Source organism: Ciona intestinalis, chromosome 1 (assembly GCF_000224145.3).
Source record: "Ciona intestinalis chromosome 1, KH, whole genome shotgun sequence".
Classification (NCBI taxonomy): Eukaryota; Metazoa; Chordata; class Ascidiacea; order Phlebobranchia; family Cionidae; genus Ciona; species Ciona intestinalis.
In genome coordinates this window covers 8,222,880-8,248,859 of record NC_020166.2, presented here as the reverse complement: position 1 = coordinate 8,248,859, position 25,980 = coordinate 8,222,880, and the positions used below count along the sequence as shown (strand labels likewise).

The 25,980-nt window shown below is 33.6% G+C and overlaps 3 protein-coding genes and 1 non-coding gene across 7 annotated transcripts in view; 1 reads left to right on the top strand and 3 right to left on the bottom strand.

Annotated features, from left to right (window-relative positions):
- Positions 1 to 408: 408 nt before the first annotated feature.
- On the bottom strand, positions 409 to 7,646 carry LOC113474683 (dual oxidase 1-like). The gene is made up of 7 exons (XM_026836731.1): positions 7,555 to 7,646; positions 6,551 to 6,631; positions 4,853 to 5,014; positions 4,197 to 4,519; positions 3,716 to 3,857; positions 1,884 to 2,050; positions 409 to 507 (listed from the first exon to the last, which is right to left on the bottom strand). Exons 1-7 carry the CDS (start codon positions 7,634 to 7,636, stop codon positions 409 to 411), a joined length of 1,056 nt encoding a protein of 351 aa, XP_026692532.1. The 5' UTR covers positions 7,637 to 7,646.
- On the bottom strand, positions 906 to 995 carry trnai-uau. Its single transcript is given in 2 exon segments — positions 906 to 941; positions 958 to 995. It is a non-coding gene; the product is annotated as a tRNA-Ile (tRNA).
- Positions 7,647 to 8,947: 1,301 nt separating the features above from the next.
- LOC100181466 (probable lysosomal cobalamin transporter) lies at positions 8,948 to 17,782 on the top strand. The gene is made up of 16 exons (XM_002125058.5): positions 8,948 to 9,135; positions 9,723 to 9,899; positions 10,693 to 10,753; positions 11,025 to 11,119; positions 11,519 to 11,586; positions 12,528 to 12,619; positions 13,118 to 13,191; positions 13,332 to 13,460; positions 13,938 to 14,090; positions 14,541 to 14,605; positions 15,086 to 15,188; positions 15,683 to 15,787; positions 16,167 to 16,310; positions 16,800 to 16,884; positions 17,137 to 17,240; positions 17,594 to 17,782. Exons 1-16 carry the CDS (start codon positions 9,076 to 9,078, stop codon positions 17,702 to 17,704), a joined length of 1,626 nt encoding a protein of 541 aa, XP_002125094.3. The 5' UTR covers positions 8,948 to 9,075; the 3' UTR covers positions 17,705 to 17,782.
- LOC100179888 (KH domain-containing, RNA-binding, signal transduction-associated protein 1) overlaps positions 17,712 to 25,980 on the bottom strand; it is a 10,426-nt gene continuing 2,157 nt past the window's right edge. The window contains exons 5-20 of one of the 4 annotated variants that reach the window (XR_001975125.2): positions 25,221 to 25,384; positions 24,998 to 25,083; positions 24,648 to 24,745; positions 24,239 to 24,354; positions 23,782 to 23,831; positions 23,587 to 23,710; positions 22,543 to 22,573; positions 22,185 to 22,232; positions 20,956 to 21,360; positions 20,496 to 20,546; positions 19,970 to 20,020; positions 19,518 to 19,557; positions 18,902 to 18,973; positions 18,412 to 18,449; positions 18,179 to 18,219; positions 17,712 to 17,833 (exon numbers count right to left, since the gene is read on the bottom strand). Coding sequence is in view for 1 of the 4 variants with exons in the window: in XM_018815323.2 (XP_018670868.1) it covers positions 23,607 to 23,710; positions 23,782 to 23,831; positions 24,239 to 24,354; positions 24,648 to 24,745; positions 24,998 to 25,083; positions 25,221 to 25,384 (618 nt within the window). In the remaining 3 variants the exon portion in view is untranslated. Of the gene's footprint in view, positions 17,834 to 18,178; positions 18,220 to 18,411; positions 18,450 to 18,901; positions 18,974 to 19,517; positions 19,558 to 19,969; positions 20,021 to 20,495; positions 20,547 to 20,955; positions 21,361 to 21,810; positions 21,838 to 22,184; positions 22,233 to 22,542; positions 22,574 to 23,075; positions 23,711 to 23,781; positions 23,832 to 24,238; positions 24,355 to 24,647; positions 24,746 to 24,997; positions 25,084 to 25,220; positions 25,385 to 25,980 lie in introns of those variants that run through there. The other 3 variants (XR_003396373.1, XR_003396372.1, XM_018815323.2) reach the window with 3 other exon arrangements.

Here is a 25,980-nt window from a genome sequence, read left to right as displayed (position 1 = left end):
GTTGAATTAAAAATAATGTTTCAATTACGATTAATGATAATACGGTATAAGAGTAGTGCATTTAATGCGTCCCCACTTAAATGCTAATAGTTTGATTCAGTCGTGAATCGTTGTGTGGATAAAACACTTGCCGTCGTTTCCCGCCAAACTGCCAGACAGTGTTTCCGCTATGTAAAGTGCGTGAGGAAAGGAATCGTTAATTAATCGCTCATCATGCGTTTTAAATCTGAAAATTCAGTCTAAAAATTATAAATATATATTACGATTTGATTTCACTTAAGAGAATAAGAATAGATGCTAGGGATTGAAAATTGAGATAAGTGCGGAAAAGAGTCGTCCAAAAAACAACAAGAACAACTGTTCGACGAAAAAGGATTTCTATGACCACTAACGTGCTCAATAACGTGCTTAAAAAACACTTAATCTCTTACCCGTGTATCTTGGTATTTCTTCACACGAAGGACAAGACCCGAGTAAGATGGGCAACCACTCGTAAAAGAATACTTTCTGTGAAGAGCATTAAAAATATTAACACTTCGTCCGAGATATCACATATAGTAGGGCGGGGAAAGACGGGACACCTTTAACACATAAAATCCAAATATTCTGATCGTGTTTTAAGCAATTAACAACGGTCTTTGGAAGTCGTGAAGATACGTTTTGTTTATAATTCTTTAAATGTTTTTTGTTTAATACCAAATAAATGGACGATAGAATAAAAATGTGTCCCATTTTCTCTCACCCTAGTATATGTAACTTTGTCGGTGGTTATTTTGGGGTGAAATAATTGCCAGTATTAAGTGTCTTACCCAAGGACACACACGCCCAACATGGTAGTAGCGTCGAGTCTACAACCCCTTAACTTTAGGCTAGACTATTTTATTCCACAAAGCCGGACAAAAGAGTGCTCCAGGTGAGGCTCGAACTCACAACCTCCGCATGTCTCCGATACTGTTATATAAGTACGGCGCGCTAACCGATTGCGCCACTGGAGCTACCGACAGTTGATAAAGCATTCTGACGATTACAAAACTGTTGACTATTAAAAAAAATGCGCAGTCGTTACATTCATCTTTGTTGTGAGAAAATCGAAAGGTTAAAATGCACCAAAAAACGAGCAAACAAACGTTTCAAAATATATAATTTTTATTAATTTCCAAGTAAAATATATTAAAACTAAAATTAAAACGTGCTATAACGAGTAATTAAAGGATTTTTTATTGCGACAACAAGTACTTACATATTGTGTGAGCAATTACGTTATGTTTGATTTGGTTCCGTGGTCTGATTACGTCATAATGTCATTAAGTCATTGCGTAGGCGGATTACGTCATGTTTTATTTCCAAACAAAATAAGTTTTTTTCGGGCTCGACGCTGTCGCCATTTGTGTGTGTGATTGTCATTAAGCAGACACTTAACTGCAATTGCACCAACTTAGTGGTCCCTTATGGGCTGTCTAAATTATAAAAACCAATAAAAACACAAAAAATCTTGCTTTTCCGAAAGAAAAGTACACAAAGTTACATATATGGTAACCCGTGTAAGCGGGCACGTTATTTACATGAAATCAAACATCCGTGTTATAACAACTGTCGTTGCCCCGCCACGCGAGGATAAATATGTCACACTCGTTCGTCTAGACGTCGTGTTTGATTTCAAAACAGAACCACGCCATTACTTTATTATTGCACAGTTTATTGGTTTCTAAGCTATATAGTTACATAGGGGGTACCTCGTAAGCGTATATCAGGTGTATGAAACAGGACCGCCCGTGTTATAACGACGGTCGTTGCCCCGCCACGCGACAATAAATAAGTTACATTTACTTAACATTCGTCGTGTTTAATTTCCAAACAAATCCACAATATTGTTCTAAAATCACCTGGTAAGTCGCAATGTTACGAGTTCTGGACTCCATAAACACGTGCTCATCTGACCAATCAGGGTTGTTGTCCCTTAGTTGCCGTGCCAACCAATTATGGTGCCGAAACCACGTGACACCGATCGTAAGGAGAAACGGATTTTCGTTACCGGTGCGACTGCCCGTAGCTGAAACAAGTGTGTTGAAATAAAATATATCGAGTAGACTGGGGAAGATGGGACACACTACTTTTTGTCCCATTTGGTAGTTAACAAGGAACATTCAAAGAATCATAAAACCATATTCTCAAGATTTCCATAGACCGTTGTTAATCGTCAAAACATGATCAGGATATTTGGATATTATGTGCCCATCTTACCCTACAGTACCATAACTCGCGTGGCGGGGCATGGATAGTCATCGTTATAAGAACATATGTATTCATACATTGCTATCTATTCTGAGTTACCACATACATGTAATTTGTAGGTGATTATTTATTGGATTTTTTTAATGTATGGCCGATGATTTAGTTAACTCATAATGAAACATTGGGTTGGAGCAATTGCCCGTAAGCGCTTAGCTCAAAGAGACATACGCCTTTAGTAGCAGCGAGCCTTATGTCCTTGGTCAAAACACTTAACGACAGTTGCTCTAACCCAGCGGTCACTAATGTGTTGTCTAAATTGTCAGACAAAAAAATATTCACAGTAACCTAAATGGTAACTCGTAAGCTGGCACGAGGTGTATGAAACAAAACACCCGGGTTATAACGACTGTCCTTTTTCGGCCACGCGAGGATAAAGGAAGTTACATTCATATATTCATTAAGGTCAGACGTAAGCGCGCTATAACTACTATTTGCCACGCGCCAAAAAACAAATATCAAGACGAAACGATAAGTTAACATAGAATGACCGCTATCGGTCTAACTTAACAATATGTATATTAGTTTAGGAGGTTTGTTAAGCAAGTATATGAACCAATACTTCGAATCTCGGGATAAAAGTTCCCTATGCGGTAAAACACAGGCGTTTTGAAATTCGTAGAACTGTCCGAAGGTGAATTATTAACTTTTTCTTAATATTTCCGAGTTTCTACTTGCTTAAATAAAAAGGAAATGTGAATTTGTTGTGTACGTGCGATACCGTGCATTGGGTTTGGTTTCAAGGAAAGACGAACAAATACTCTGTGTTTGCATTCTAACATCGAGTGTAAATGCATACAGTTTTTTCCGTATAACTACTTGCGACACTGATACATTGGAGCAAGGCCTATATATGCACATTAAATAGGTCATATGTGGAGGCGGAATTACGCTGGGAATAGATGGCTACGTGCGGCAAACAAAAGTAGTGAGAAAAAAGCTTGGGAAGTCGAAATCACCCACGTTCAATATTACGACTGTTATATTCAAATATAATATATAGTAGGGTGGGGAAAATGGCACAACTTTTCGTTCCATTTTTATAAACAAAAAGTTATAAAACCGTATCCCAACGATTCCCATAGACCGTTGTTAATTTTTGTTTAAAACACTATCCGGATATTTGGGTATTATGTGCTATTTGGATATTAATGTGCTTGTCCCGTTTTACCCCATGGTACTAAATAAATGAAGTAACAGTCGTAATGTAGTATGGATTAATTTAAGTAACAGTCGTAATAACCCAAAAAACAAACGAAACATCAATTAAAACCGTTTACCAAAGGGTTGTAACATACACGGTAACTCGTAAGCTGCCACGAGGAGTATGAAACAGAACACCCGTGTTTAACGACTGTCGTTTTCCGGGCACGCGAGGATAAAACAAATCATATCATTTATTTATTCAAGTAATTAAAATATTTACCGAAGAGTCTTTTCGCGTTCCTCATTTCGTGGTACACCGGAACAACTGGATTTTGGAGTGGAAGGCCGATGGTATTTCGCATCGGCAGTTTTCCATCATCGTCCGCTGATCTCAACTCGCCTCTACAATCTGTCGGGTTCTTCTGCAAAACAAAATTTTTAACAAAACAGTAATTTTTTTAGTTTTGACAAATTTAAAAGTTTTGACAAATTTTTATATTTTGACAAATTTTAGTTTTGACAAATTTTTATATTTTTAAAAGTTCAACAAAACAGTAAAAAAATCATGAACATATATATCATTTTATGATTTCAGTCAAGAGGTGTAAAAAGCATAGGATTCAAGATGTACGTAAAAAATATGGCAACCAATTAAGTCACTATAACGTGGCGCAAAAGTCCCAAAAAATCTGTAACAAAAAGTTTTTTTTTATATAAATTAAGACCAGTTTTTCACACATATATTGAGACCATCACTTTACCTTGCTTGCAAATATATTGGAAGTAAACAATCTCTCAGGACAATCTTGTTTGCGGAGTCTAAGTTCTCCAGACCATGCTTTAGTGGACCCGTATATGCTATCTCCGTCAAGTAACGAAGTTACTTCGTTTAGCTGGTCTCTAGGGTGGTTAGGAGTGTACCCGGTGTTCGAAGCTATGTAGGGTGAACGATGGTACGGTAAACGGATGTTTCCGTCGCCTCGAGGGTCAAATATTTCGTCCCCTTCAGGCACCGGTATCCAGAAATACTCGGGCGGGCAACCTTGCCGGGAGTTTTCAACTATTTCTTTAATGATGTGTTGCCCTGCCGTGTAATTCAGGTTGTAAAACATTTTGTTTTTTCAAGTTCAGAATTTAAAATTTATTTCGTTCTGCATGCTATATTTTCGTCTGGTAGAGAGGATTATAAACTACTACTTTATTGTTAATAATGGTATGGAGGGGGAATATGGGACACATTTTCAATCTTTTTTTACATCCCATTTGGTAGTAAAGAAAGAACACTCAAAGAATATAAAAAATCCGTATCCTCACGACTCCTATAGGCCGTTGTTAATCGTTTTAAACATGATCAGGATATTTAGATATTCTGTACTTATACTGGGTCCGTCTTACCCCACCCTACCACAATACTTACCAAAATAGACGAACAATGTAGTTTTGTTATCATACGAATGAAGGCCGGATGGACCGCTGGCGATTTCAACGCTTAACGTTCGTGGGTTTGGGCGCCCAGAGCCGGAAGGTGCATACACCCCATCTTCATAGTGAGATTTCAGGCGACGCGTGAGCGCGGTTTCTGTAAAGAAAGAAACAGTTATATTGTATATGGGACGAAGCACACACGTCATAGGAGGCTTTATTTATTGTGCTTTAACTTTCCAACAAAGCGAGTTTAACGTTAATCTTTTAAAAGGCAAACAAATCGGGTTTTTACCGTTATGTTTTCACTCACGAGTAAATGTAATATGACAAAAGTGAAAAGTTTTTTTAGCACATGTGGTAACATAATATGGTATAGGACAGACGCCGAAACGTTTGCTTAAATATTATTAAACTTTAATATATTAAAGACCAAGAATTTAACAGTCATCTCTGTTTGACTTCAACAGGGAATTAAATTAGTGGAGTGTATATTTCACAGTTATGGAAGCCATATCAACCGGCGTAACAAAAAGCAAACGCTGCTGTTGCTGCTGTCATAAAGGTTGCCATAAAGCGATGTCTCGTCTGAGGTCTTTTCTCTGCAGGCTGTACCAAAGTCCAAACATAAGATAGTTGCGCGGTATACAAATTAAAATGGAAAAAAAGATTCGCTATACGTCGTAAGAGCAATGCAAATAATTTCTAAGTAATTTTTTGCGCACGAGTTCGTGTTCCACGAAAAGTAATGTAAGGTAGGATTGAATGTGTATTTATGCAAACGTATTACGCCAGTGCCATAATAGTTCCCCATAGCTTTTGTTTTTCTGACTAGTGTTTAATTTAAAGCAGAAGTAATAAGATTTATGTAGAAGAAAGAGACAGGATTTAGCCTGTTTGTCATTTATCGTTAGTACAGCCATGATTTATTGCATGGTAGGGTGGGGGAAGATGGGACACTTTTAATTTCATTTTTTTGTCCGATTTATTAGTAAACAAAAAACATTCTAAGAATTATAAAACCATATCCTCACGACTTTCATGGACCGTTATTAATTGTTTAAAGAACGCTCAGGATATTTGGATATTACGTGCTCAAGGTGTCCCATCTTCCCCCACAGTACTACATGTATAGTATTGAGATGTAATAGAATGATGCAACAAGGTTAATTAGAACTGTCAACACAGTGTCGTAACGTGAAAGACAAATAGTGAAATATTGTACTTTATTTATTTTAGAAGCTTAATGAAATGTATAGGAATAAGAGAAAATGGAATATACGCTGACTTAACAGTAATTTTAAAGATATTGTAAAAGTATATCCGGAAATATTCGATATTTAACGTAAAATGTTACTGGATTGGTTCCGTATGCAAAATAACCGGTGACAAAATTACAAGCAACGAAAAATTTCGTGAAAAAAACATTTTTTGTGCGTGACTTAATGCATGACATACATTAAGCGTGTTTTTCATTGTTTTATTATTTTCCTTATATTTGCCAAGTTTTAACGAAATATTTTGTCTGTTGTAATATTTGTCGCGTAAAAAAATATTCCTATGTATCGTTTATGACAGCCAAAACTATGCATTTTTTTTACAAAAAAATACGTTTTTTACATAACTGTATACAAAGCCACAAATAAAACATTAAATATTTTTTATGGGTATTTTAAGTGAAATCTGTTTTTACCTGTTGCACCTGACGAAGGATTAGCAAGGTTGTTGTACCATCCATTAAAACTCGGGTATTCTTTACTGTCGGCCGCTCGTCCTGTTATTTATAAATACATATATAAAGAACATATAGTAGGGTGGGAAAGATGGGACAACCTTTCATTCTATCCTATTTGGTAGTAAACAAAGAATATTTAAGGAATAATAAAACCGTATCCTCCCGACTCCAATAGACCGTTGTTAATTGTTTAAAACACGATCAGGATATTTGGATATTATGTGCTAACGGTGTCCCGTCTTGTTCCAAACTGCTTTATAAGCAATGCTTCTCTATAGTTTATCTACAGCGGTATTGTTTTTAAAACTGATAACGTTCGTTAAAAGATTTTTATAAAGAATGTATTTCTTCCGTGTTAACAACTGCCGATTTTTTGTTTCCTTATCACTTTCAGTATTTCCTAATCTATTCTTATTTTTGGTGTTGTATTCGAAGATAAAATATAATTACATGCTGTGTTACGTTAAGGTATAGGGGCTTATATGGTTCTGTGTAATACGCAAGAATTATGTGTTTTTGCAACCTTCATTGCCGTTAGTGACAAAATATTCAAGTTATTGTCGTTTATCAGCAACATGTGAAGTATTGCACTCAGCGGACAAATAACAGTTAAGTTAAATAACAGTTAAGTGATTCTTTTTGAATAAGTGACTGAGGAAGCCATTTTGTGCGAGATATCCCGCAGACTAAATATTGTTATGGACATGATTTTTCTCGGTTACGCATAACATCGCTCTTGATATTTACGTTAATTTTTTGCACTTTACGGTAAATTTTTGCACTTTTAGGACATAATATCCAAGTATCCGAATCATATTTTAAGCAATTAAAAACAATTTAGAAGTCGTGAGAATATACTTTTATAATTCTTTAAATGTTCTTTTTTCCCACCAAATGGGACGAGAAAACAGAATAAAAAGGTTTCCCATCTTCCCCCACCCTACTATATTATTATTTCTTACCTCCAGTGCCGTGAACCGTGCAAATCAACAGCGCTGTGGTAAAGATGTTCCAGACTGTAGTTTTAAAACGCAAAGTACTCATACTCTGTTTCGTGATAACCTCAAAATAAAAGATATCTATAAACAAATTATTGCTTTTAAAATAAGATGCTTGTAAATGACTATGATGGCCAGGTAAATATAAATAATTTCGGGTTACTATATTAACTATATTTAGAACCATCATACTCGATTTATTTAAACCGCATTAGTTTAGGGCACAAGCAATTTTAAAAATTTCCGTTGATAAAACTATACTAAAAAAATTATCCGATAAAATAAAATAACGCGGAGCGTTTACTATCTAAAAAAAAGGAGAAAAATCAAAAAGCAACGAGTCAGAAGGAATTATTTGCACCTTAAAACTCAATAATAAAAACCCAGACATAGTCTATAAGCCAGACTGAAATATCCTATTTTTTAGATTTTAATGGTTAAAATAGCGTATAGGTTACAAAAAGCCTAAGCGCTTAGCGGCTCTTAAGATCGTAAAGCATATAGGGCGTATAGACTTTATAAATCTTATAATACAGAGTATGATTTTTTTCGCTTTTTATACCGTTGCATTTTTTCTCTGGTGTTTTATATGCAAATATACCGGCGGTTCCTCAGTTCGGATTCCTCTGAGTAAGGATTCTCTGGAGTCAGTATTTGTTCTAGTGGTTACATAATTCAGGAGAAACCTCATGACGTAAATAAGTAGATGGCGAGGGATGACAGGCAGGGCGTTGTGCACGTTTATACGAGTTTCCATATATCTATGTTTAATATGGTAGTTATTATTGAGCACGTAGGTGGTAATGTAGGTTTATTATTACCAATTCATACGGAGGCCACAGTTTTCAGTACCTAATTACTGCAGGGTTATATTTAGTCAAATTCTTCAAAACAAACGTTTTTTGGTAAAGACAAGATTAGCTAGTGTAAGTGTACAAGCCAACACATGCAGAAGTTGTACAAAGCGTATTTACATATATTCTTTACCAATCACTTAATCCTCATACATCATAAGTTTCATGAATTATAATACGTGTATAAATGCATTTTAAATACCGCTCTTCCATCACTAATGGCAATTAAAACTTGCTCTGTTAGACTGTTAGTTATTTCTGGTTTGTTTTATTGAGATTAGTTTAATACGTGTCCACTCATTATAGCTTGGCTTTCTTGTTATAAATAGAATGTATTGTATGAATGAAATTAATTGTAAGACATCGAAGGCAGCTTAATAATGTACAAAATATTTGTTAAGGAACATTACACAGTGATTAATTGCTGACTTAACCAACAAAATGCGAATACCACTCATAACAATTTAGATATCTATACAGTACAAGAGATACGAGATGGGTGATTTCCCCGAAACAAAAAACAAACAAACAAAGAACTGTTTTTCAATATTTGTTACTTTGTGTACATATTACTTGTTAAACAGTCAAGTGAGTAATTGTGTTGGAATAAGTTGTAACGGTATGACGTAAGATGGATATTCCTTGGCAAAATTCACTAGCTATATGGTTACCGTTTCCCGTTGTCGCAACGGTAAGTATTTACTGTGTTTTAAATCTTTCGATGAAAGTTGTAACTTATTTATGTATTTACCCTCGCGCGACGGGGCAACGATAGGTCGATAGTTGTTATACCACATGTGTTCTGTTCCATACACCTCGAGCTCGCTTACGAGTTGCCATGTGTGTAACTTTAAGAGTAATTTTTTAAGAGTTTTTTTTTTGTTTTATGTGTGGCTGATAATTTGGACAACCCATTAGTGACCACTGAGTTGAAACAATTGCTGAGTTGTTACCAAAAAAACAACATAAGTTCACAATAATAGCATCAACATACCTTGAACCCATTACCTCCGTGTTATAGACAGGCTATCCACTGTGCCACATTGTCTGAATGTGAACAATAAATCTCTATTTTAAATTATACAGCTTGTTTTAGTACTTTCTATCTCTTATGTGTATCATTATATTTTTCCAATTTTTATATTTTCCATTTTATATATTTTTAATTCTACATTTTGTTGTAGTACTTTTCATATCCTAGCTCATACTATGTGTTTCACTATATTTTTAAATTTTTATATATTTTCGGTTACTTTCTATATATTTTAAATTCTACAGGTTGTTCTGGTCCTTTCTATCTCCTACTATGTGTATCACCTTAGCAGTGCCAGATGTTCGATAGTGTGTGGAGTGGCTTTTGCCCTCCTAACTACTATACCCATCCTGCTTGTAGTTCTGATCTTAACTGACATATTTTTCGTATCCTCCACCAAATCAAACATGGGCATTAAACAGGTATAAGTATGTTTCAAGCTTGTATGTCGCTTCGTTTTTTTAGGGCAAGTAAAGAATCCTTCCCCTTTGCTATGTTATGTGCTTACCCCTAACCACTAACACTGAACTAGTAAACCCTATAACCACTGACCCCTAACCCAAATTCTGACACTATTCTATTCTATTCTATTCTGTATGGGTGAGGTCTGTGAGGACCTGGGATTTAGGCCAGACTTGGCCCATTACCCCAACACCCTTGTACGTCCGGAAGTGACGTGCTCGCGGTAGTGAAGTTCTTGTTATCATGTTCCGACTCCAGTGTTCCGATCAAGTCCCGTTTTTTGTCCCGATTCTTGACCCGTATATATAGGACTCCATCTGCAGACTATTTCTGCGAACTCGTTCTCCGTTCCGACCAAGTCCCGTTTTTTGTCCCGATTCTGACACTTCCCGCCAGCCTAATCTGTAATGTACCAGAGAATTTTTCGCCAATGTCATTTTTTATTATAAATCTTATCCTCCTTTGTTAATACTACAATAAAGAGACAAACTAAATTAAAATATAAAGTGTCTCTTCAAGGCATATTATTATTCATAAAATGTACGCCCTGATACAAAAAGAAACCGTACAGTAGGTTAGAACGTTTGTACCATTAGTTTTTTTAAATAAAACCAAAGCAACTAATGCAATATAATTTGCATTAACTTTAATTTTTATGTGTACCAATTCTTGGGGCAAAATTTACCAATTTCTCTCTTAATTTTTTAATAAATCTGATTTGTTTTCAATTTTAATCACTTAAATTTGTTACAGGCATGGGCTACAAATCAATCTATTGCAAAAATGGAAGAGATGCTACTGTTTACTTATTATGGTAAACAAATTTTACCCAGTTAGTTTTCTATCTGTATGCCAACTGTTTGAAACCAATTTTTACACTCTCTAACTTTTTGTGCATAAAATAATAAAAATTCAATGCATTTTCGATTTTGCTAGATTTTAAAAAATATTAGTTTCTATAATTTTTTTAAAAAATACAAAATTTTATATTTTTCGATTTTCCATCATTTAAAATTTTTTTTTTTTGAAATGTAAAACTAAGATGCCATATGTGGTTTATCTGTTAACATATTTTTGTATCTCAGGTGTTTATGGCTTGTTGCTGTTGTTGTTGGTCATCATTTTCCCAATAACTTATTTTTCATACCAAGCTATTAGGACAGCTGAATCTTCTAGATGGGTAAGTAAAATAATACTCGAATAATTTTTTACATTTTAGAAAGAAGTATAACTTAGTTGTTAGGTGCTTGCATTGTAACCTAAGGGTACCGGGTCCGAAGCATGTTACTGCTACCATTGTGGGCGTATAGAACAGACCGGCGCCATAGCACAGTTGGTTAGTGTGCCTGCATAATAACCCATAGGTTATGGGTTCAAGTTTTTTCGCTGCTACCATTGTCGACGTACTTGTCTTTGAGAAAGATACTGCACAGACATTGCTTCAACCCGGTGGTCGCTATTAGGTTGTAGCAGTTTGGTAGTAGGGGTGATGGGCCACCTCTGGACCAAATCTCAGGTCCCCCTGTGACCCCCCCTTGTATCTGCCCCTGAATAGTTACCATAGAATTTTTATTTTCAGAATATTTTTCGGGGTCTTATGTGTTCGTTGTTTCCTATGGTGGTACTGGTGGCTATTATCATTGTCAGGTAAATCATCTGTTTAAAACTATTAAAAATAATATTATGTTTTTTTTATACCAGAATCTCTATTGTTGTTTTCTGAATTTTTATTTTTGTTTGGGTAAAACATAGATTTTCGGTTTCTGTTTTGTGGAACCTAACTTAAAAAGCTTGAACTTTTATTTTACATAATATACGTTGTAAGATTCCATGCCTTCTTGGTATATATTGATGGTTTTGGTTTTTGAGGTAGGTGCCATGATACACTATTTCAGAAGCTTTTGGTTATTACAGTGTAAGTTTTTTTCTTTTGAATGAATGAATGAAATTTATTTCTTCTCTTCGGTCACGATAACGAAGAACAAGAGAGTTGATAAAAAGCGAAAAGACGGGTAGTAACGGTAAAACAACAGTTGTTAAGTATAATGGCTTGTCCAAATTGACACTCATACATAAAAACAAAAAATATTCAAAAATAATCTCGCACAAAGTTAGACATTTATAACCCGTGTTATAACGACTATCCTTGGCCAGCCATGTGTGGGTAAATACATAAATAAGTAACTCTATTTACTGAAACACTCACGGGTATTTAGTTTCATACACTTCTTGCCCGACTGTTGTTGCCCTGTCACGCAAGGGTAAACAAGTTATATTTATTCATTCAAGTACAAACATTTACTGTATATATTAGGGTGGAGTAAGATGGGACACAATACGAATATCCTAATCGTGTTTTAAACAATTAACTACGGTCTATGGAAGTCATTAGGATACGGTTTTATAATTCTTTGAATGTTCTTTGTTTACTACCAAATGGGCGAGAAAATAAAATGAAAAGTGTCCCATTTTCCCCACCTTACTATATACAGGTTTTCTCATGAATAAAAAATGAATGATTAACTTTATACTTTTATTAGTTATTTTTCACCCTATTATATTATTCAAAATTCTCAATGATCTTACAGCATAGCATATTCAATGGGAAATATTCCAGCAAGCGACACAAATACATACAAACAATTGAACTTGATCGGACAACTGGATTTACCATATCGCAGTATGTTTGTATGCTATATACCAGAACACTGTTCTGGAAGTTTTTAATATTTTAAGCTGTTCAGTAAAAATGTTACAAAATATTTTAATAGGTGCTTTGATTAATATTAATACATTTTTATTATTTGTTTAAAAAATTTTTTTTTGGTTAGTTTTAAAAATTTTCAAGTTTTTGAAACGGTTTCAGTAGTTGCTAGCCGTACTTTAAATTCGATTGCAATAAATTTGCTTTGTTATCTAAACTAACTTATAGTTTTGGAAAATCTGGATTATAAAAAAGCGTAACATAACTTTTATATATTCCTTTATTTAAAACAAAATCATTTCCTATTATGGTAACTTGTAAGCAGGAACCAGGTGTATGAAACAGAACACTCTTGTTATCTACTACTCTCGTGCATTTGATATGCAAGAATAAACAATTAATATATATGCATACATATGAAAAGGAGGTATGCTTACCAAATTTCTCTGACATATTTTCTTTTTATTCTTCAAGAAATTGAAAATGGTTTGATTTCTGCAATAAATTGTGTTTTATTGATCGGGATGATTCACTGCATAATATACACTGTAAGTTGCTTGTATATAACAATATATATATCAGTATATGCTATAACAATATTTACTGTAAAATATATAGTAGGGCGGGGTAAGATCGGACACCTTTACCACATAATATCCAAATATTCTAATTCTAAATAATTTTCCAGGCATTTGGAATGACAATCCTGCCTGTTAATTTAGTTAAAGGGCGTCCTAATGATGATAGAGAGCAACAAGGCATAGAGGAATCTCTTGCACAAATAAATCAACAGATCGAAGATATTTCAGATCAAGCGGTATATGAAATAAACAAACATTTTTAAATTTCAGATTTTTAAAAATTTTTGGAAGTTTAGTTTATATTATTACCTAAAAAAACATAAAAAAAAACTTTAAAAAAATAATACGAATTAGCAGAAAAAAAACAATGGTCTTTAGAGTTCCCTTTTTTAAGATATATGTACATAATATTGTTTTTTGCCAATAACAGCAAATATGTCTAGTTTGTTAGGGTGCTTGTGCCACAACCTAAGGATATCGGGTTCAACGCCAAGTGATGCTACTATTGTGGGCGTGTGTATTTAGATATGTAAGCTGTTGTCTTGTCCAAGGACACATACGCCCGCAATGGTAGCAGTGTCAAGCCTTGAACCTGTAACCACTGGGCAACTTGCACGTCACTAACATGAATAAATATGTCATTTTATGGATAAATATGTCATACCATGGATAGATATGTCATTTTATGGATAAATATGTCATTTTTTTACCAGCATCAAGAAAACAGAAATGTCAGCGAAAACGACGAGCAAAGAATTTGTTTTTATTCCAACCAACTTAATCAGCTTCAAATGGAGAGTGAGAACTTACGACATCGAAGTTATTCTTGTTGGACGAGATTGAACATTCTTTTACGACCGTTGCAAGTATGATACACAATGTCTGTTGCCATTATACCATGATGTCTGATATATTGTAGTGGTACAATGGTTATGGGTTTAAAGCACGTCGCAGCTACTGTTGCGGTCCTATGTGTCCTTAGGCAAAACAACCTATTGGTCATTAATGGGTTGTCTAAATCGAACACTCTTTTAACCATTTATATTAAATATTTAAATACTTGAATGAAAGTAACTTTCGGGACCAAAAAACAACAGTCGTTAAACATGGGTGTTATGTTTTATCCACATCCTGTCAGCTTGCAATTTACCATATAAGTTACTTTGTGGTTGATTATTTTTTTGGATTTTTTTTATTTTGTTCATGTATGGCTGATAATTTGGACAACTCAATAATGACCACTGGCTTGGAGCAATTGTTGTTAAGTGTCTAAGGACACATACGCCCACAATAACAGCATACTTAACTCTTTTCAGATTACAACCGGAGTCGTCCTTTGTCTGTTCTCATGGCTGATCATTGTCACAATTGTGTTAACCAAGTAAGTTGTATAAACACACTGCACACATGTGTCCAGTTCATAAGTAGTCAGCAAGGCAATCATATTTCTTTGTATATATGCCTAAAATATAAAAATATTAAACTATTTTATCGAAAACATTATCTTAAAAGTGATTATTATTGAATTAATTTGTATTTAGTTCTAAAATTTCAAAAAGTTGGCAATGTTCAAAATAAACTAATAATCAAACCAAAAAGTAGTTTTTAAGTATGTTTTATAGGACCACCTCTTTTTTTATGCTGTTTGGGCCAAGTCTGGTCCCATGTCCCTTGGCATGTCCTACCTGGCCAAACCCCACTTCCCATGGCCTAAACCCCAGGACCCATGGCATTTCCCATAACCTAAACACAATATATCTTGGCCTGCCCCATTTGGCCTAAATCTCAGGTTCCTTAGATACCATAAAACCTCACACATATAGTGTTTTCCTATGTATTTTATGCCAACTACCTTCACCAGCATAAATCGATGGATATCTTCATATGGAAGCAACACTGGATACCTAGCTGATAAATACATTGTCCCTAATCCTGTATATGAATTGTTGTTGTTATGTCATGGGGTAAGTATAGATTAAAAGTAACTTGTCTATAGATTAAAAGTAACACCTCATGCCATCTTACGAGTTACCATGTATGTTACTTAGTGAGTGAATATTTTTTAGGGAATTTTTTTGTTTCAGACAAATTGTAGAACTCATAATGTGATATGATATCTGTGGAGACTAAGTAAATAAGTAAAGTAAATAATTTCTATAAGTTTAGAGCGCTCGCCTCTAAACTGCAGGATACGGGTTCGAGGCTTGTTGCTGTTGTTTCCATTGAGGGCTTATGTGTCCATGAGCAAGATACTTTGCTCCAACCATCACTGATGGGTTGTCTAAAATGTAGCCATACATAGAATAATGAAAAATTTAAACAAAACAATCACACACAAACTTACATGTACGGTAACTTGTAAGCAGGAACAAAACACTCTTTATTATTATAACGACTATCATTGCCTGGCCATGCGAGATTGAATAAGTCACATTTAATATAATGCTATTTTCACAAGGCTTTTCCAATTCACTATGTTTTACTTGGAGGGATTCTGTTTTACTTTGCATTTAGTACCATGGTTGGTATGAAGCATCTCGGTCTGTGGTTCTTCTGGATAAGGGTGAGTTATAATATATAGTAAGAAGGGGAAGGATGGAACACTGTATTCTATTTTTTGGTCGCTTTTAGTAGTAAACAAAGAACATTCAAAGAGTTATAAAATCGTATTCTCACGGCTCCCATAGACTGTTGTCATTTGTTTAAAACACGATGAGGATGTTATGTGCTAAAAGTGTCCCATCTTCCCCAACCTTACTATATATAACTTTATTCGTCTGTTCGATTACGGTAGCGAAGATTTACATATATTGTAACAAAAACACAGGACATAGCGACAAAACAACAGCTGTTAAAACACGCTTACAGTAAAAACAATTTACATTTAGTTGAAAGAAAGTTATTTGTATAATTTGTTTTTTGTTACAAATTCATATCTGCAGGTTCACAATATAAGGAAGAACAACACCCTTCCCCATGCTTTGTTATACAGCAGTGTTATATTTGCTACTGTAGTCATGTATTCTATATCTTTGGTGTATTCTATTGCACCACAGTATGCAATGTACGGAACACAAACTTATCAGGTGAATATGCATTTGTTGCTTGGGTATTTGCAATGAAGAAACATTATAAGGATTGCTGTTACTCCACCACATTAAATAAGTCACAATTTTTAGAAGTAAAAAACTGGTGTTTGAGGTACAATAAATAAGTCACATTCTTATATAATATTAGAGGTAAAAAAACTGGTGTTTGGGAAATATAGATTCACAAAGAGTAAGCCACATGACACATTGTCCAATATAGCTAAATAGGATTTTCGGGAATCTCTTAAAAATTATTGAACTTCCGTACCAATATCAATGTTTACACCACCATGTAGACTTAGTCTGGCGCTGTAGCACAGTTGGTTAGAATAATCACCCACAAAGTAACATACTTGGTAATTCCTAAGCTGGCACAGGGTGTATGAAACAGAACCCCCATGTTTAACGCCTGTCATTTTCTAGCCACGCGAGAACAAAATAAGTTATATTTCTTTTCTCAATACAATAAACCAAATCCTTTTTCAGGTTGAAACCCAGCTTAATTGGACGACTGTTGCAATGCAAAACTCATTGAACTCTTTGAAGCCATGTACCTTGGAATCACCAGCAGGTTACTAGTTGTTCAGGGGCTGTTGTAAAAACTGTTTTTTCACTATTAAGTGTAAAAATATGAATGAATGCAACTTACTTGGTTCTCGTGTGGTTGCAAAACAACAGTCTTTATAACACCAGTGTTCTGTTTCATACATCTCGTGCCCGCTTCCAACTTACCATTTACCTAACTTTGTGACAAATAGGTTAAAGCTCTGTGCTATGGCACCGATAGATAACCAGTTGTTTTAATTATTATATCTTTTTTTAGATGAGTGTACAATGACAAGGTTCATGTCATTTCAAGTCAAATTCTTCTACAGAATGTGGGTGTTTGGTGTGGTTTTCTACTCTAGCAACTGGCTTTTAGTTTTGGTATGTAACTTATAGTGCAAAGATACCGAAAATCTTACCCAAGTGAAAATAATTATACCCCAAAAAGATTGTATTTGCTAATAGGCATGCAATAAAAACTACCATGACAAAAGCAAGCCATTGGTATACTTTAATTCTATCCTATATACACCAGTGGTAGTTCGCCAGATATATTACTATTTTATATCAGAAACTTGAAAAAAACCACCTATATCAAAAAGACAGCAGCGAAGTTACTACCGACATTTTTTTCATAATTACATTTTGATTAAAAGTCAACCGGGCCAAAAATTTGTTTTAAAAATTTAACGGTAAGGACAAATATTTTAATGAAAGACTTTTCCGTCTTGCAGGTATTCGTAATTGGCTTTTTTGTCTCGGTCGTCCGATTCCGGAAAACAGCAGCCGAGAATTTACTGAATCAAATGCGAAGTGAAAGCCAAGAACACTTGGTTCAAAGTTAAAACAAAATATTTTGCGCAATTTTATTCAGTAACAAAAAGTTGCACATTTTAATGTCAATAAAATTGGCTTTTCATGTACAGTGTATTTCTTTTATCACCGAGAAGTTTTACCTTTGAAGATTATAAAACCTGTAACATAAATACAGTGAATATTTCTGGGGATTATGAAAGGTTGCCTAGATACATTATATTCAAGTTTCTTCAGATTATTTCCCAAATTCGTCATACATAAATGTCGTAGTGCAAAATGTCATCATAAGAAACTTAACCAATGTATAAAAGAAATATATAGTACGGGGGAATAGGATGGCACACCTTCAAAACACAATACCACAAACAGAGTGTTCAAACAATTAACAACATTCTATTGGACTTGAAGATACGATTTTTTAAATGTTTCTCGTTTACTACCAAATAGAATTAAAAAGGTGTCCCATCTTCCACCACTCTGATATTATAAAACTTGAAACTTACATTTTTATTTCAAACAATCCTGCGAACACAGATGCTCATATCTGTAAAAAAACAACATTTTTGTGAGGTTTTTGTATATTCCAGTAATGGTCATTTATCAGTGATGTAAAAATGCTCAGAATAAATGAGTATCAATCGTTAGGTCTCGTCATACATACAGTAAGACAGGGCAAGTCAATTTTCATCAAAGCAATCAAATAGTTGGATAGAAATATAAACATTGAAACACATACCTTTAACAAAGAGAAATCACCATCACGTGACAGAAAATCTGTGTTAGAAAAAAGGGTTTAAAATTCAGTAATGTTTTTTATTTGAAAACACGCCAACTCTGGCATAAATCTCGGGCAGTATTAACTTAATATCACAGAAAAATTGTGTAAGAGAATGTTTTTTTTTTTATTCCGGGAAATAGGCAACTCCGGCATAACTTTTAGGTAATTGTTTCTTATTATTGGGGAAAATGGGGCAACTGCCGCATAAATCCTAATTGTTTCTCTCATATCAGTAAGAATAGCTTATTATATAAACTACACAATGGTTCAGAGAGAAAATTGTTCTTGCACATTTCTGGCCATAGCTTGGCACATAACAGCCAACATGGAATCCTATATGCTTGGTTTGGGAGCTTTTATCTGTACTAATGTAATACCAGGGATAATGGGTCAATCCTACCCGAAAATGCCATGGGATCTTACCCACATAGAATAGAAATGTACATACCTTTGAACTAAAGAAGGAAAACATTTTTCAAGTGTTTTCATAAATAAATTTCACTTAAAGAACTGATTCTGTCTGTAAAAGAAGCTTTTTTTTTAAAAAAAATTCAGCTCGAAAAAAATTAAAAAATATCAAAAATTTAATAAACCACTCAGAATGAAGAAATGGGTATCACCATTATATGGTCTGTCCTGTTGAGCTTAGGATAGGTTCATCATTGTGGTTTGTATTTAATATATAGCAGTGGATAATGCATTAGTAAGCGGTAATAAAAAAGTGGCATACCAACGAGAAAAATCAAAATTCGTGTATTCATAGAAATGCTCAAATATTAACCAAGTACATTTTTGAAATTTTATGCATTTTTGCATGACCAAATTATTTTTAAACCAGCAGTTTATTTACACACCCTTTTTTCAAGAGCAGTTTCGTTTTTGAAACTTTGGTGGTATCTTTAGATTACATTTGAGCATCTATCTATTTACAAATTTTGTTGGTTTGCCACTTTTTTATTACCGCTTACTAATGCATTATCCACTGCTATAAATCATTACCAAAATTGGTTCAATTCAATAAAACACAGTTTTGATAAATTCGCACCAATTAATGGTATACATACCTTTTAATTATAGTGACATCAAAATGGAGACAGATTGCATCTGCAAAAAACAAAGTGTTTCAAAAAAATCCTAGGAGTAAAATCATTAATTATATGTTAAATATTAACCACTCAGAATGAAGAAATGGGTATCACCATTACATGGTCTGTCCTGTTGAGCTTAGGATAGGTTCATCATTGTGGTTTGTATTTAATATATGGTGCGGACAGATAGGACACCTTTAGCACATATTTAAATATTCTGATCATGTTTTAAACAATTAACATCGGTCTATGGGAACCGTTAGGATACAGTTTTATAATTCTTTGAACGTTCTTCGTTTACTACCAAATGGGACGACAAAATATGATGAAAAGGCGTCCCACTTTCTCCACCCTACTGTATAAATAGTGTATGAAATACTGGTTATATATTATATAACACAATTTTAAATATAAGTAACTCTGCATACCTATCCATATATTAAACTTGCTTTGAAGTTTCTCATTTCTAGCTCTGCTATCTGAAATTTTTTAGAAATTTAGAATAAATGCAGCAATTAACACTAGTTTATATCAACATGGCAAAAAACTTTGATCAGCGACTCTAGTCATCTTCACTGAATGCTCAGTGAGAGAGTTAGTTTTCATCATTTCAAATATTTTAATTATAACATACATGATAAGATGATTGGTGTTACATATGTATTTAATATGGAGCACTGGTTCCTAAACTTCTATACCATTCCATTTTTAATGTTTGCTCAGTAGCAATTTTTAGAATTTAAATCAGAACTAAACAAAATTTTGTCAAACACACTTCAAACACAAAATCAAAAAAACACACTTTACAAGTGCATTAAACTTGTCAAATTTTATAAAGATAATCAAAATTTTGAAAATACACCCCAATTTTTTACAATAGGTATATTTCTAGTAAAGAACCACTGCTTTTTAACTTGTAATTTTAAATATAAACAACTTTACATTAAAACATACCATTCTAGATTTCGATTCTCTGTCCAAAATCAAACTTCAATATTATACCACCTGCAAAATAACGTATAATTTATTATAAGCAATTAACACTAGTTTGTATTCAATTTAACGAGGTGAAATAATTTGATCAGCGACTCTAGTCATCTTCATTGAATGCTCAGTGAGAGAGTTAGTTTTCATCATTTCAAATATTGCAGTAAGGGTGGGGTAAGATGGGACACCTTTTCAGTATATTTTCTCATCTCATTTCACCTTTTCATTTAAATTTTCTCATTCCATTTTATTTTTTAGTATATTTTCTCATCATGAACATTTTAAAATTTATATAACTCTATCGTTAGGACTACCATAAACCAATGTTAATTGTTTAAAAACGATCAGGATATTTAGATATTATGTGCTAAAGGTGTTCCATCTTACCCCACAGTACTATATGATAAAAATTATAACATAAACGTACTTGTTTCTTGTGGTTTCTGCCGCTCAAATCTGGAAATCAGAAAATGTCATTTCTAATATTACTTTAAAAATCAGCGTAAATTTGAAATTAGTTTCTAGATTAAACAGCTACAATTTAACTTTTAAACCCATATTAGCATAAAAGGAGACAAATTAATTAAATGTATGAAAGACGATATGAGGAAACATAAAATGCCCCCTAATTTGTCACTCTCACTCTTTATGGCATCAATGTGCCCAAAAAACTTAATGAAACAAGTTTTTGGTTATCAGATGATGCAGAAAATAATAGAACACAATTTTTTTTAAAAATTAGACAGAAGAACACACAGGTTATTTTTTATTTTTAGTTTTTTAAATTACAGTTACCTTCGAGTCCCAATAAGCTTGAACTTGAACTTTCTCACTAAATTGCAATGAGTAGATTAGTTAAATGTCCTTACATGAACAAACTTATGTGTGATTATACCATGTCAAATAACAATATTGACTTAGTGCAGGTGTTTTTTAGTGGAGTATAAAAAACAATAATTTATAAAAGGTTTTGGGTGAAATTGTACAACTTTTTAAGTGATTACGTCCCAAGATTAAAAAACTGTTTAAAAACACCAGTTAAGGTAAAAAGATAGGAAAAATTGCTTTGAAAAAAAGTTGAACAAATTTGTATTGAATTTAATCACTGGGTTATATTAGTGTTGCTTCCTCAGTTAGTTGAGCTTATAATAATAAATTATCAGCAGTTTGTTTCTAAGACGGGGAAAGAAGTTTTTCATCATTGAAAGCAACGAGTAGTCAAAAAGTTAAAGAAATCAATGTTTGAATTTAATGTTACCTTGAACAGATGGACGTTTGTTTCTTTACAAAACTGCTAACATTACTGCAACTGTTGAATAAAGTTGGAAATTAGTTATAAAAAACACACCAATGGAAGTTAACTACAAAACATAGGATTTTTATTATTTTGAATCTCAATTACAAGATTTTTGTAAACTTTATATACTGTAAACAATTTTATGTATTCTAAAGTCAACCAAGACTCTCAAAATGTTTAAAAACAAATGATTAAAATATGGAACTATTTTCATTGCAAATATATTAGTGTTGCTTTCTCAGTTAGTTGAGCTTATAATAATAAATTATCAGCAGTTTGTTTCTAAGACGGGGAAAGAAAGTTTTTCATCATTGAAAGCAACGAGTAGTCAAAGGTAAATATATTAAATTCAATATTACCTTGCATGGATGGGCAGTTTCTTTCTCTACAGAACTGCTAGCATTAATCTGTTAAATAATGTTAGAAATTAGTTGAATGAAAACACCCATTTTATGTTGATTTGTTAAAACAGTAGTGGCCAAATTTGCTTTATTATAATGTACCTAACACAAGGCTTGATTTTTTGAATGGTAAAATTCAACATAATAGAACTAAATAGCAAAATCTAAAGCAATGGTTTGGCCACCATTAAAAATAAAAGCCACCTCAGTTTAGTTGAGCTTAAAATAATTGATTTTCATCAGTTTTGTTTAAGACGGGGAAAGAAGGTTTTCATCATAGATGGATTGAAGAGGAAGATAACGAAACAGAACTTACTTTGTATGTTTTGCTGCTTGGTTGAGAAAACCTAACGAAAAGAATGAAATTTTAGTATTAATGTAGAATTAGAAAACATTTATTGGAAATAAATACAAACAATACAGAACGGTAAGAGTATTAAACTAATACAAAACACATGGAAAAAACTGTTTCATTACAAATCCAATACAGAACAGAGTAAAAAACAGTATAAACTATAAATTCTATATTCTACATTAACAATTTGACTGGATTAAAAACTTAATTTTTTATTGAGATTTAAACCATTTTGATTCAAGATTAAATACAACTTAGGTGACGGAAGTTTTTTAGAAATTTATTTCAAAATCCGTAATGTACAAATACCAACATTAAGACTTTACCTTTTTTTAGTGTTTGCTATAAATGTTTTATCTGCTGCCCTTTACAACTAGTTACCATAAAGATGAGGTTTTGTTGTTTCGTTTGAAGTCACCACGTTTTTAAATCTTTTTTGTTTCCGATTTTGTAAGTGGAGTCTTTTTCATAATTGTGTTCAGGAGTGAAACAAATATTATAAAAGCTTTTTTATTTACAACATTTAGATAATAATACAAAACGCTTTTCAAAATGACGTTATTGACAGTTTTTAACTTCGAAGATTGCTGTTTCAGTTTTTATTGATAGTTTTCCTTATTTAAAATGCTACCATTCGCATGGGTTCTTTATATTTTACTGGCAGTGCGTAGTTTTAGAGAAATATTTTTGCCTGAATTTGAGTTTTTGATGATTATAGGGTTAGTTAATATGCTTAGGGTTTCAACATTAGCTCCCATATGCGTCAGTTTATACTGAAAAAGAAAACAGTAAGTTTTAAAATGAATTAATTGCTATACTACACATTAAAATATTAACAATTTAAGTTTTTTTTTTAACGTTCAAGCTTTCGAATGAAATTTTCACAAGTTTAAATCTTAGCAGTTCACGGACAATTGTCTTCAAATACGCAATGTTTATAAAGGTTTGAATTTTCCAGCTTATTCAGATGCTACAGACATGAGTGCATTAAGAATAATTCCTTGCCTGAATCATCAAGGCAAGTCTCAATATGGCTTTCCTGCCCCTCTACCACGAGCACCCCCCCGTATTTTACCCCGGTATGCTGGTTTGGCTGGCACGTACGACTCTGCCCCATTTCCATAAGATTCTAAAATTAAAAAAATGGTTCAAAAAACTTTCAGATACTAAAAAAACATAAATTAAAGCAGTACAACTTACCATAATCAGCAAAGGTATATGCATCGTAGGAATCTGTTACACCATACGCACTGTAATTGGATAAGAAAAAAGGCATTAGTTACTTACATTAACTGTGATTTTAATGAAATATGTTTAGATAATTGTTTCTCTCATATCAGTAAGAATAGCTTATTATATAAACTACACAATGGTTCAGAGAGAAAATTGTTCTCGCACATTTCTGGCCATAGCTTGGCACATAACAGCCAACATGGAATCCTATATGCTTATCCAACATATTAAGCTTGGGGAAAACGAGACACCTTAGCACCCAATATCCAAGTTTCCAGATCATGTTTTCAACAATTAACAACGGTCTATACGAGTTGTAAAATATAATAATTTGTTCTTTATAATTCCTTGTTTATCAACAAATGCGACAAGAAAATCTAATAAAATGGCTCCCCCCTCCGTATTATACAAACATTAATCTTACCCATCAGCATATGATTCATTATATGCTTCTTCAGTTGCTTGACCATACGGATCATAAGCAGCAGCTTCAGCATATTCACTGTATACGTCATAACCAGCCTCTGCGTATTCTAATGCCTGTGAATTAAAAAGCAATACGAATTTAACTAAAAACTCATAAAAACCAATCATTATTTAAATAAATAATGCATACATGAGAAAAAAACAACTGATTTGCAAACCAAAAAATTTATGTAAAACACTACTTTAACTAGAATGTACCTTTGCCATGTATTTAATTTAATTCCAATTGGAAAAACTTAAAAAGGTTCTAAAATTTCTAAACCGGCATTGATTTTTTAAACTAACAAATTAAAATTAAAAAGCTTGCGCAGATTTAGCTTAAATCTTAGAATTTTGAAGAAATATACCTGATTAACATAAGAATCAGCAGCTTGAATTTGTGCCTTTGGAAATCTTGAAGCTACCGCACCCCTGGCTGCACCTCTCATGCCACCTCGTGTTCCACCTGTTATAATGCATTGGAATAAATTATTATGCGTATACAATTGTTATATTATAATCTGAAAGCTTACGGAAGTGTGAAGAAGGTAAATAACTTTTAGGTTTCATAATTTGGTTCATAAATAGCTGAAACTTGGATAAAATATTTCAAATTATGTGCATAACATTAGAAGAGCCTCAGAATAGACATCCTGTGTAACTTTTAATGCATGTTTATACCAAAAAAACATATGTTATTAAACAACCAAAACATTACCCCGTGCTCCTCTTCCACCCCTTGATGATCCTCTACTTCCAGATGGTGATCCACGAGGAGCCCCTCTTCCTCCACCTCGAACACCACTAGAAATTCAACAATCAAACAAAATGTTTATATTCTATATGGAGGAACTGATACAACCGACAGGCATCACCTCATGCCCACTTACGAGTTACCATAACTTTGTGGCATTTTCTGTGTAAGTTTTATGTCAACTTACCGTGGAGCTCCTCTTCCTGCTCCGCGCATCCCTCCTCCAACTCCAACTGCTCCTCCTCTTGCTTGCAACATGGCTGCTGCTCCAGCCGCGATGTATTCATCCTCATCTTCTACCATGAGGAGTTTGGAAACCTCGGAACATGCTCGCCCGATGCTCATGTAAGCCTATGGACAATAATATTGGTTAAATTGATGAACATCCAAGGTATTTTTTTCAGGGTTTAGCAGAACTCCAGGTTACTAAGCAGACTGGATAATCAGTTTTTTTGTGCGGAAGATTGTATTTCATGTTATTAAGCGATTGATTTGATTATTTAATATTTAATGTGTCAGTAAGCTTAATTACAAACAACTTGCGTGGATTTTCTTAAAAATAGCAAAATTGAGCAGATTTTTGGGGAAAAATAGATTACTGCTAGGTGTGTGGACCAGTATGAACTGTATATACAAAACAAGAACAATTACAGTTTTTAATTAACCGATCGAACAGGACTGTAAAAATACCCCTTTTTCAGTGATAATGTCACCGTCCGGATCGTCGAAAAACGTCCGGATTTTTTTAGTAGAAATAAATCCTATTTATATTAAAATCAACTTTCTTACGTTCGGCCGACAATATACTCTTTGGTTTCTTTGTTCCGTAATTATTGACAACATAAACGTGCGCTCTATTTTAACCGCATCGGTTACATCGCGAGAACACGGCGAATAGCTAAAATGACGAAACGGTTCGTGCAAACATTAAAAAATGCATTTTCTGA

Excerpts from the sequence above, each read along its gene's own strand:
- LOC113474683 (XM_026836731.1), bottom strand. The coding sequence starts at position 7,636 with ATGAGTACTTTGCGTTTTAAAACTACAGTCTGGAACATCTTTACCACA. Across the intron at positions 5,015-6,550 it reads TCCTTCGTCAGGTGCAACAG|AAACCGCGCTCACGCGTCGC; the intron begins GTAAAAACAGAT and ends CTTTCTTTACAG. Across the intron at positions 4,520-4,852 it reads TACATTGTTCGTCTATTTTG|GGCAACACATCATTAAAGAA; the intron begins GTAAGTATTGTG and ends ATTACACGGCAG.
- LOC100181466 (XM_002125058.5), top strand. The coding sequence starts at position 9,076 with ATGGATATTCCTTGGCAAAATTCACTAGCTATATGGTTACCGTTTCCC. Across the intron at positions 12,620-13,117 it reads ACTGGATTTACCATATCGCA|AAATTGAAAATGGTTTGATT; the intron begins GTATGTTTGTAT and ends TTATTCTTCAAG. Across the intron at positions 16,311-16,799 it reads ACGGAACACAAACTTATCAG|GTTGAAACCCAGCTTAATTG; the intron begins GTGAATATGCAT and ends ATCCTTTTTCAG.